Raw genomic sequence first — 12,619 nt, 5'->3', positions numbered from 1 at the left:
CCTCTTCAGGTGCCACATGTGATCTTTTCCTGGGGCTTCTGAAATCCAAAGTGAAAAAAGAGGACCCATTTTATTAAATAGTTAAGAATGCGCAGTAAAAATTGTTTCAAATTATATAAGAATTGTACTATAGGATTTTATGTGACATAAGTACTATATAAGGAAATGCACATGAACATGGTGTGTGTCTGGGTGTACATACATGTGGGCAAATGATTGAGGTGTTCTTTTATCTTGGGGGTAAATAATAGGAAATTTCTTTCTCCCCCAAAGTCAGTTCTGGATATTGACACCAGAGTTGGATGGCACTTAAATTTCCTGATCAATTCTGGATGATTCAATCCTCCACGCAACCACAGGAACATGCTTGCCCTTGCTCTATCACTTGCCAGGAGACAGGAAGGCCATACATTGAGATGCTGGATGTCATTCTAGTACTAGCCCTTGTTATTTCAGTTGAGGAATATGATTTCAGAAAAGAAAGACTCTTGCCTTTGAGCAAAGAGGTAAAAGTGGAAGTGCAATGATTTGTACCTAGGTCCTCTTCCTGCCCACATTCAGACGTCTAGGTGAAAATCTTTGGACAGCACTCTAAGAAAGAACTCAGAGGCAAAGACAAGATGGCAGAGAGAAGCCAGGAATTTGCCTGAGCCCTCCTGAGTTTCCCTCCAAAACAACATTAAATCAAACCTATAAACAGATTGTGGAGCTACAGAACCTACAAAAGGAGAGAGAGACACAATGTTCCAACTTGATAAAACTTTGGAGACTTCAGGAAAAGTCTGTCTCACTTCATCTCACTGGTGAAAGTGTTGTGCAGTGCAGTTCAGAAGAGTGTACAGGGTGTCTAGGCTCATCAACAGGAGGCTCTTGACCACAGCCCAGATCAGCAGCTGAGGCCCTTGCACTTGGCTCAGTAGATTGGTTGTGCAGCAGCCCAGTTGTGAGACCCGCCAGCCTTGGCTTGAGAGGGCAATTGCCAGCCAGAGAAACACCCATAGAAGAGGTAGGACTCTGCCAAGTCATCCTTGAACATGGAGGAAGCCCAGGCAGGTGAGGAATCCAAAAGCCAGAGAAACCTTAGAGCATAAAGCCAGTGACCAGGCCCCTAACCACAGCACTAGATGCTTACAACAGCGAACCCTGTGCCCCAGAAGTAGACCTCAACTCGAAAAGTCAAAAAAGAGGGTAAAAAAGTAGGAAGAAAGAAAAAGGACACTTACCATTGAGAGTTTCTATGGCAACAGAGAAGACCAAACCCAACTCAGACTAGGACGCATTGTAAATTTGCCTACACATGGAGCCTCAAGGGGGAAGATAACCTGGTCTCAATACCAAAGACTCTTTTTGGTAGATCTCAAAAAGGATTTTAAATACCACATAAGAGAAGTAGAAGAAAAATGGCAAAATAAATGAGAGAAAGGACAGTTACGCCCCCCCCACCAACCCCAGACATATGAAAAAAAGATTCAACAGTTTGGAAGAGGAAGCTCAAGAATTGAATGAAGCAAACCATTTCTTAAAAATACAATTGGTTAAATGGGAGAAAACATGGACAAATGGAAAAGAATTTGCAAAAGCTTAATGAAGAAAATAATACCTTAAAAATGAGAATTGGGCATATGGAAGTTAATGACTCCATGAGACACCAGCAATCATTCAAACAAAATCAAAGGAATGAAAACAATAGAAAGGACTCCAAGACAAACAGAAAAGAAAAAGGATGGTAGCTAAACAATTAAAACCCACCCAGGACAAACTGTTTTGTTCAGTTCTTTCTGGGACATGCCTCCTCAAGACAGGTCTTACCGGGAAAATAATGTTAATGGTTTCATCACTGGTGATGCTCCCAAAGGTACCTTTGTCTCCCCATCTTTATCTAGAAATAAGATGAATTCAGTGATGAAAACTCTGAAAATTACCCCATGGGTTAGCAAAGGATAACAGAATACTGTACTTCAGTCATATACTTAGTAGCATGTCTGGTGTAGTATCAAGAGCATTATATTAGGACCTCCAGAGTCTCTGCTCCATGCATAGCTAGCAGTGTAATTAATCTCTCTGTGCCTCATTCATGGCACTTACAAATGACAGGAGGTTCCAAGATGATGGCTTCCAAAGTTCCTTCTAGTACAACCATTCTCTGACCTCTTTCAAGGATTTCAGAATATAAAACACTGATTCACCCATAAAAGTAATTCATTCAGCCCTCCCCCAACTTAACAAGGACCGTTTAAGAGTATTTTTCATGACCAACAGAAAACAAGACTAAGCAAATGGGACAATAATAATATTATCATTCCTTATGCACATGCTGGTTTTTCTTTGACACAATCCACAAAAATAGCAGTTCACAATTCATTCTGTCACCAACCCTGATGTCTCTGAAATCTCTAGACTTCACCCTTAAGTTCTTCTTGACTAACCCATGTCTTCCTGTATGTATCATCAGTTGAGTACAGGATCATTCACTTTTACCTGAAGTAGAGGAAACTTGTGTGGATGGTAACACCTCCAAAGCTGACTCCTGTTCTCTGCTCATCTCACATCTTGTCTTTTCCTTGCTTCTATCATTTTCCTTGGTTTCTGTTGGACGTTCTTCCATGTATGCTACCTAAAAATGTTCAAAATCAGTTTTTGCATTCCTATTAAAATTACTTCTATTTTTTGAACTATTAACAATTATAAAATAAATGTTTTGATTCTTTGGGCTCTGCCACAGCTCGAAAGTATTCTGACTGTCATGAAATTTGTGCGTTTGGCCCGCTTAGTGTCCAGATGACACTCAGATCTCAAACAGCATTGATCTGATAGGGGCTTCCCTATGCAGTTCTCTAACCAATCCATCCTTTCTTCCCCCAAACCAACCTTGTCAAAAACGGGGTGTTTTTTTCCCTATAGCAACGGCCTGAGCTTTGGCAAATTCCAGTTTGGGAAACCTGAGTGATATTTTGTCAGCCACACAGGGCCCCAGCTTTCCATCCCTCATTAGCTGCTGCCTGAGGCCTTTGCCTCCTCCATTCCCCAACCACATTCCCAGACCTTTCCAAGTTAGCCTTCTCCTTTCCCGGGGAGCATGTCAGTATCATCCCTAGGCTTTCTAATTGGCTGAAGTCTGCTTCTGGCTCTGCCATGGCTCCAACCTGCTCTGCCCATCACCAAAGTAGTGCGCTGGCCCCACCTTGTGTCCAGATGACACTCAGGCCCCTCCAGGATTCTCAAAGTCTTCATCTATCAAGGACATGAAGGACCCAGGCCACCCAAGCTATGCCAGTCCTCCAGAAATGAACCCTAGACGACTCTGGTCTTTTGGACTGGGCAGCTAAAATAGGTCCCACTAATGGACAACAGCCAAGAAAAAGAGATCGCCACTACACAGGATGTCAGGATGCCCCAAAAGGGAAGACCCACTAGGCTGGCCTCCCCATTTAGCACATCTAAGCAGAGGGCTCTTTGGGGAACAACAGGGCAAATGGGAGAAGGCTTGGCAATTAGCACATGAACAAAGCTCACAGGACTCACCTTTTGCCAGTCAGGCAAGCTGAGTCGAAAGACTCCCAACAAGTGAAAAGCCGCAACCAAAAGATGGAACTGGGGCGGCTCTGAAAGGCAATGGAGGAGTCAGTGAGAAGCAGGGAGAAACTTTCCACAAGATCAACTCATGGTATCCCAACCCTTTCCACTTCCCTTCTGACAGTTGGTGTTTCTGCCCCAAAAGCCCCACAAAGCTTCTAAGACAGGAAAAGAAATACAATCGACAACAATGTTCCCAAGGCCCAGCACTAGTGAGGGAACCCCGGCAAAACTTGGTCAGCCTGAGGAACACCAGAGGATGGGTGTGCTCTAGCTCTCCTGGATCAGGAGGCTCATTTGGGAAAGGAAGACAAAGCAGGACTCAGGCTCTCTTTTCCACCCCACAAGATGGGCCTTTTCTAGCTTCTGATTTTCCAACTTGGAAGACCTCAGCAGAACATGGCGGCCAAGGGATCTCAAGGGCAGAACTCTGTTCTTCCCAAGGGAAGGGTTCCTTCGACTTTGGAAAAGCCAAACCGAGCCCACACCCTTTCACTGCGAAGTGCTTCTTGGAAACCATCTTCTCCAGAGTCTCTGGACCAGGCCCTCATCTGGTCCTAGGTTCACTACAACAACCCTGGCTCCTCCAGGCCCAATCCTCTGTCTCCAGAGCCAACCAATCCATGGATGTGGAAGGCAAAGGAAAACCCATGATCTCAGGAAAGCTCGGGCGCCTTTGGCATCTATCAGTCTTTAGAAATTGGAACTGGGGGCGGGCGGGGGCGGGGAGGCAGCTAGCTGGCCCACTGGATAAAGCACTGGCCCTGCATTCAGGAGTACCTGAGTTCAAATGCGGCCTCAGACACTTGACACTTACAAGCTGTGTGTCCCTGGGCAAGTCACTTCACTCCCACGGCCCCACAAAAACAAATCAATCCATTGGAACCGTGGTTGTACTGCAAAGTCACCAGTGTTTCCCAGGTGCCACTCTTCTGACTTCCCACTCACTCATCAACTAGTGGAGGCCCAGCTTCTCCCACCAAGAAACAGACAATTCCCAGCCCTTCTTACCCATGAACTTGCCTCTTCTCCCTTGACCCTTTCTTTGCCGTGTCCTCTCTCTTCCCTCCCAGACCAACCCAGCTGGATTTCGAGCACAAGGGGTCAACAGAGTCCCTTGCACCAGCTCAAGAGGTAAACAGCTTTCATCTGATGGGGGAGGGGGCCACGCGGTGGGCCTTCCCTACTCAGTGCTCTAACCAATCCATCCTTTCTTCCCCCAAACCAGTCTTGTCACAAACTGGGTGTTCTTTGCCCTCTAGCAACGGCCTGAGCTTTGGCCAATTCCGGTTCGGGAATCCTGCCTGATATTTGGGCCGCCACAAAGGGCCCCAGCTTTCCATCCCCCATTAGCTGCTGCCTTAGGCCTTTGCCTCCTCCCTTCCCCAACCATATTCCCAGACCTTTCCAAGTCAGCCTTCTCCTTTCCTGGGAAGCATGTCAGTATCATCCCTAGGCTTTCTAATTGGCTGAAGTCCCCTAGTCTTTGCTCCATTCCCATGGCTAGCTCTGCAATCTGCCCCCAAACCTCTTCTGCTCCTCTCTTTCAGCCTTGCCACTTCCCCTCTTCCCCAAGGCTCCCTTCCTCAGGCCCACTCTTCCACTTGCCCTGCTACTCTCTCTGACTCAAACTCAATGCTCACTCCCAAACTCTTTTCCTTCCCAGACACATCCTCTTGCACCCAGATGGCCCAAGCTCCCCAAAGAACTGCTGACACATCAAGGCAGTCACTGCCTTGGCTCCTAAGCCCAACAGTCCACCCATTTTCCCTCACAACTGTTTCTTTCTCCTTCGGCACCACATCTACAGCTTCTTCTCCTACACAGAGCTCCACAGGCGGCTGGCTGGCACTGCACCTCCCTGCTAGCATGCAGGCTGCTTCTGGCTCTGCCATGGCTCCAACCTGCTCTGCCCATCACCAAAGTTGTGTGTTGGTCCCGACTAGGGTCCACATGACACTCAGGTATTATTTGAAATTGTTGCATAATTATATATTATATTCTGAGCCAAGATGTATTCACATTTTTTGCAATCATTTATTATCCTCAATTTTTAAATCCATATGAGACTTTGATTATGGGAATTTATAATTTAAGGAATTATTTGCCTTTATTCTGTGTTATCAGATGCCAGTTTGCCAAGATACCATCCAATCACAAATATAATACCTACCTGCAAGGGCAGACATTGAACTGTCACATCAGGGGAGACATGCATGAAGTCAAGGTATGGCTGAGGGAACAGCTTTTGAGAAATGTTGAGGTTGGATACTCTTGGTTTAGTATTTTATTTTATTTTATTTTTCCCCACTGTACTGTACAGATGGATGAAAGTTTTGATCCCACCCATCTCATTTCTATACCTGGCTTCTATGCCCCCTCCTATTTGCCTGATGCCATGGACATCTCAATCCCATGCATCTCATTAAGTCTGATTCCGTTTCCTCCAATATGTTCGGTGGCATGGACATATATTCCATCCACCTATTTTAAGCCTGGCATCCTGCATGGGCAGTATATATGGCTCAAGTGTGGGAATGCTCATATCCCATCATTTCTCTGTTCTTTTATGGTAGCCCCCATAATTATCTCAGGTGTCATGATAAATACAGTGTTGGACTTGGCCTTGACACCTGTTACAAATTATGTGAGATTTATAAATTTCCCATAATGGCATGCAGATAATTAGGCAGATGATGCAAAAAGTGATGAAACAAAGAAAAAACTTATTTTTAAAAATTAATATCGCAGCAATTATCTTCTCAATTAACCCTCTATAGTAATATTAATTTTAAAGAATGTTTCCATTTTTGTTTTATTACATGTTTCATGTGTATAACAACTAAGATTCTGAATTTCCTTAGACATGTTTTTGAGAACTTTCATTGTTTGATTTGATTATTGACAAAGCTATTTTAATGTTGTGTTAAGCTCAATTTTGTAGGAAATTTTCCTGGCTGATTACCAGCATCCACACATCAGCCCCTGAAAAGACTTCCAGTCCACGACTACACCTTGAGGACATCTGAGAAAAGACTTTCAGAGACTTTAACTGAACAGTTTTGTTTTGTTGTTGTTGTTTTCTCTTTCTCTTTCTGTTATCATATACACCATCTGTAACATATACTCACTGCAGAGGCCCTCCCTTTGCAAGACCAATGTCAAAGTGCCAGTTCATGAGGACAAAAAACACTCCGCCCCCTAGACAAAACTTTCCTCTCTCCCTTTTCTATATTGTTATTAACATATTGTTAGTTAGCATACGTTATTATATTCTGTTATTTTTGACTGTTTCATCAAGGAAACGCCCCATTTCTTGAAGAAACAAAACGGGGACTGGAATGACTGGAATGACGCCACCTGCTGGAGACATACTGTAGAAGAGCTCCAACTGAATGGATGGATGACTGAAGTCCCACTGATTCTAATAGTGGCTTCATAAGAAATGTTCAAAACAGTGAGCCTGGCAACTTGTCAAGTTTATGCCTTGACTTGACATCCTACTTTGTAGTTGACCTACACATTAGTTGGGATTGAGTGTCTGTCAGTTGTACTGCTGGACCTTTGATTCTGCTAGAGTACAAGGGAAGAAATGGAATGATCATTCTAACAAAGGTACGCAATAGGGTTGCTTGAAACTTGCTAGGCCTTCTCAAGTCCCCCAAAAGACAGTGGAACCAAGAGGTTGATACAGAGCGAAGGCCTGTCATGTTCCAGAACTACATTTCTATCCCCACTGAATGCCCAACTGGTTGGGTGGCAATTGAAGCTAATAACACTTAATTACTGAGCTGCCTCTTTGGGGGAATCATGGCATCTGGAAGATCTCTGATGAATAGCATATGCCACCTCCATGTCTGCTCCTCAAGGAACACCAGTCATCATCCTGGAAAGGTCAGTGGACCTCCCTTGACATCAATGGGTGCATCAGACCATGGGAATCCAGGCCGCAGGTGACACCTAATACATCTGGAACAAACCCACAATTCTCCTGGTCAGCAAGTCTTAAGGAGACCTGTGGTTTGGATTATGGCATTGTGCCTACAACCGAGAGGAATGGAATCACAAAACTTTTAACTTCTCTGCCAATCATCCCAGGGAGGAAACAGGGGCACATACTTACTGGAACACAAATGACTGCGAGACTACCCGATGACAAATTTAGCTCACAGAATTAAAAACTCTCCAAAGCAAGGACAGCACTGAGAAGGCCACTTTCCACCAGGACTAGTCACCAGCAGAATAGCCAGTAAATTCCGTTATTCCTCAGCTTCCAGCCTCACAGCAAACATGCATTCTGTTACCATGGTGAAAAACATCCCCCAAGAATGCAGACCTCAGAGCAGCAAATCTGATGGGATTTGCCCTCAGGGACTCCAGAGGACTACAAGGCAGACCTCCATGCCTAAACCCCATGTTCATTTCATCCCCTGATCCTCTCATGGGCCCTGGTAACAGAATTTAATATGGGAAGAGTTCATTGGGAGGCTAGCTGCAATTTGGGACTCAGAAAACAACAGGGGACCTCTAGGTCCCGAGCCTCCTCTCTTCCACACTGCCCCCTCTCCAATTCTTTCTTCCAGACTGATAACAAATGAGAGTAAAAAGCCTCATTTAAAGAATAAACAAAAAAACAGGGTATCAGATAAGGACAAAGAAAAGCAAGCAAGACACACCATCTGTAAACTTGTCCACCAGACTCAGCTGCCTCCTTTGGCTCTCTCTAACCCCCTGCTGGTCCTTGTTTAACTCTCTCACCTGCCACCTTGAACTCTCCTCTCCCTCCCTCCCTCCCTCCCCCTCCCTCCCTCCCCCTCCCTCTCCCTCTCCCTCTCCCTCCCCCTCCCCCTCCCCCTCCCACTCCCCCTCCGTGTCTCTCTCTCTCTCTCTCTCTCTCTCTCTCTCTCTCTCTCTCTCTCTCTCTCTCTCTCTCTCTCTCTCTGTCTTCTTCTGGTCTCCCCCCCTCCCTCTTCTCTACCCCCCAGAATAAAAACCCCTTCTCTCTCAGGAAACCTGGGCTAACCACCCACACGTCCCAAGGCAATTAGCTGGCATCCCTAGGTGCAGCACCCAAGGACGCCCAGGGCACTGGGTTTCCTTGCATACCCCTGCTTGGTAGAAGGAGCTCAGGTTTTCTGTGCATAGCCCGCTGAGCAGATGGAGCCTGGGTGTGCTAGGGGTGGAGGGAGCTATGCGGGGCGTGCCCAAGGCTTTCTAATTTTAGCAAAAAATGGGGTCCCCAAATCGCAATTCTTTTTTTTCCAGAAAAAAAGGAATTTATTTTTATTCAAGTAACTGCATATAGGAAACCAGACTGGGGGGGGGGGGCTCACACCAGTCTGGGACCACCCCTTCACCCACTTCAGCTGGCCCTCCTTCCCTTAACCCTCCCAATTTGAAGATTACCAAAGGAGGGACTCAGAGAAGTGGGGGTGGGCAGCACCCCTGGGGCCCACCTCCCCAACGATGTCACTGTTTTAGTAAACTGGGCCTGGTGTCCACTCTTATCTCCCCAAGCCCTCCTTGTGATAATTTGGGGATCATGAGCAGGGTGGATGGGGAAGGGTTAGAGGGCAGGTGAACATGAGAACCAACAAAACTGCAGGGCTGAGTGTCTGGAAGCCAGAATGCAAGAACAAAACCGTTTAAAAAAGAAAAACCAACAAAACGTGTTCAGAGTTAGATCGTGAATGGAGGGAAGATGTAACCAGCTCCTAGGGGCAGGGGGATGGCATTCTGAAAGGATAGGTGGGGGCTGAGGAGGAAATATCATTGCAAAACATGCATTCCAAAGGCAAAACTCAGAGGCCCAGGAAGGCCAGCCCAGGATTGGGGAAAATTAAAAGGATTGTCCAGTCCCTCTTCTCCCTAGATCTCCTGAGCAGCAAGGAAACAGGAATCAGGCCCTCTCCCTTCCCCTTAGCTACTTCTCAATTCATGCCCAACACCCTGGACTCCAGCCCAGCCCCATTCCCGTTTGATGCTCAGGAAATGCCAGATTGTAGAGCAGACAGGAGGGGGGGGAAGGGTAGGTATTGGGCTCCCCCTTCTAACTCCCAGTAAAAAGTCTCCTCCCACCTCCACCCTTGGGACCAAGCTTGACTAGGTAGAAAGGTAGGAGGGATGGTATGATATAGAATATCCCCAGGCAGAAGTCAGTTGAAGCTGAGCTCTTAGGATCAAGATAGTCGGACATCTGTCCTTCCCTCTCAAACCCTTGAGTTGGGGTGGGCAACGGGGGAGATGGGAAAACAGGAACCCTGGTCCCATTCCAGGGGGCAGAGACAAAGAAACGGGTGTTGGCAGCTAAGTCAAAAGGTTAGCTCTGTCCAGGGAAGCAGGAATACAAAAGAAATCCCAATCCTGGGAAAGAGTGGGTGGGTCGATGGGTGGGTCGATGGATGGATGTAGGAGGTATGGATGTGGGAGGTGGGGGGAAGAGGCAGAGCACCTCAACCACCTGCTGCCTGCTCCACCCTGCCCAGCACAATCCACGTGGAGCTGGTGGCCAGCATTAGTGTGAGCTTGTCCAATGTGTGAATGGAGAGGCATTTCCCTGGTAGAGCGGTTATTTCTCTCGCCAGTAGAACCAGGAAGGACAGACTGAGGGAAAGGAAAGTGGAGATTTAAAGCAGATCAGCATTTTTCTGTCTAGTCCCAGAAGGAAAGGGCCGCCGAGCCGTCGTCCTCATCATCACCCAGGGGAATGAGGTGGCGCGATACTAGCAGACCTGGTCACTGCTCCTCCTGCAAAGACTCCTGGGATATCCCTCTTCCTCTTCTTTCTCCTCTTGGTTTGCTCCCTGGTGCAGCGGTGGTTTTCCGGCCTTTTGCAGCCCCCTCGTTCTGACTCCCCTTCGGTGGGCCCCGAGGTCTCTTGGGAGTTGGTGCCTCACTGGGTTCCTTTGGAGGTTGTTTCCGGGGTCGGCCCCGCCCTCTCTTCTCAGACCCATCTTTCTCCAGTTTGGAGGCCAGAGGCTGGCTGGACCTTGAACTAGATTCACTCATCTTCCCCCTTCTCTAATGAGAGGTGGTAAAGGGTGGGGGTGGGGTGCGGCAGCGGGCCGGCTTGGGTGCTTAGCTCCGGTTGTGGGGGAGCAAGGAGGACTGCCCCCGAATGACCTCCTCAGCTTCCCTGCTCAGCCATCACTGCAGCTACAGCTGCCACTGCTGCAATAAAAAAAGCAATAAAGGCCTTTCTCATACCAAAGCTGCCTCTGAAAGAGCTTCTTTTCTTTTCTGGTGAGGCAATTGGGGTTAAGTGACTTGCTGGGTCACACAGCTAGTAATTGTTAAGTGCCTGAGGGCATATTTGAACTCAGGTCCTCCTGAATCCAGGGCCACTGCTCTATCCACTGCACCATCTAGCTGCCCCTGAAAGAACTTATTTTCTGAAGGTGCTCTGTACCTGTTTCTCACACTAGTGTTTAGCATAACACCTGGCACATAGTAAGTAAGTGCTTCATAAATGCTTGTTAGTTTACTGACACACAAGCAAATCACTTAAGCCCCATCTGACTCAGTTTCCTAATTGTAAAATAAGGATAATAGTATCACTTACCTTCTAGGGCTATTGGCAGAATCAAATGAGATATTTGCAAAGCAATTGGTACATAGTAGGTGCTTAATAAATGCTTTCCCCCTTCCTTTCTCCTTTTCTCAAATGCTCATAAACAGCAAAACAAAAGAAAGCAAAACTAGCTAGTCATCATCCTCAGCACACATGCAAATAACAGTGAGTAAAACAGTTAACAAGCAACTTGCTATACGACAAAAGTCGCACAGGTATGTAAGTGAAGGAACATCCTAGCAAGATAATCAACTCAAACCACAACTCAAACTGCACTCATTTTTATGGGCAGGAAAAAATATATACAATTACAGGAAAGCACACTTTACCTAAGCAATTCCTCATGCTATTGCATGTGTAACTTCTTCAGGCTCACCTGTAACATAAAGACTCTCCAATCTCCTGACTCTAGGCATTTTCACTGGCTGTTCCTCATGCCTGGAATTCTTTCCTTCATCTCTGCCTCCTAGATTCCCCAGCTTCCTCCAACTCCCAACTGAAACTCCCCCTTTCAGGAGAAACCTTTCCTGATCTCTCTTAATTCTAATACTTTCCCCATTAATTCCATTTTGTTCTGTATGATATGGGGAAAATGGGGTATGGGGTTTGGGGTAGGGGTTGGGGTTCTTAAGAATTCCTCTTTAAAGTATTACACCCTCTTGCACACAAAAGCAGTTAAAATAAGATGGTAGTTCATTTAGGGACAAGGGAAGGGAAGGGGGTGAGGGGAAAGGGAAACCATGAAAGAAATCCTTGGATGCGGAGAAAGGTATGGAACAAAGCATGTGGCTCTGAGGTACCAATCTCCTTGAGCAGGAGACTGGCAGGTACTTTTATAAAGGACTGATGATGGGGGGGGGGGTTGACCATTTGATTGTGGAAAGTTCCTTTAGTGAGGGAGGACCATCCCCCACTGGTGGTAGCTAGAGGAATTAGGTGAGGAGTGGAAGACCATCCCCCACTGGAAGTGACTAGAGGAATTGGGTGAGGGGTGGCTATGGATCTCTCAAGTCATCTCTCTCTTCAGGACACAAAGGCCACAGCCACACCCAAACTTATTGCCCCGAGGGTAAGGGAGATCAGAATGAAGGGTAGAGGTCTCTAAGCTAGCTCAGTCCCATGTGGTTCCACTTATCTCTCTAGGAGGTATCTGTCTTCTGGTTTAGTTCCTCAAGGAGTAGATTCCTTGATGTGCCGCAGAGAACTTCTGGGGTACTCGGGGCCCCATGACATGTATATAGGTTTGTTTGAATGTAGGTGGCTATATGCTGTCTCTCTTGTTAGATTGAGAGCTTCTTAAAGGACAGGGACTGTCTTTTGCCTTTCTTTGTATCCCCAGCATTTAACGTGGTGTCTGGAACATAGAAGACACTGAAGAAATGTTTATTGATGGAAATTCCTCTGAAATCCATTGCTCTTATATTTGACCTGAGAGATGATGCAGGCGTACTCTCTTAATATGTAACCCCACTTCTT

The 12,619-nt window shown here is 46.5% G+C and overlaps 1 protein-coding gene across 1 annotated transcript; it reads right to left on the bottom strand.

Moving 5' to 3' along the window:
* Window positions 1–10,308: 10,308 nt before the first annotated feature.
* LOC122751809 (high mobility group protein HMG-I/HMG-Y-like) lies at window positions 10,309–10,581 on the bottom strand. Its single transcript, XM_043998974.1, has one exon. It carries the CDS (start codon window positions 10,579–10,581, stop codon window positions 10,309–10,311), a length of 273 nt encoding a protein of 90 aa, XP_043854909.1.
* Window positions 10,582–12,619: the final 2,038 nt, after the last annotated feature.

This window comes from Dromiciops gliroides, chromosome 1, assembly GCF_019393635.1.
Source record: "Dromiciops gliroides isolate mDroGli1 chromosome 1, mDroGli1.pri, whole genome shotgun sequence".
Lineage (NCBI taxonomy): Eukaryota > Metazoa > Chordata > Mammalia > Microbiotheria > Microbiotheriidae > Dromiciops > Dromiciops gliroides.
Note: the sequence above shows the minus strand (reverse complement) of the source record. Positions and strands in the feature narration are given on the sequence as shown.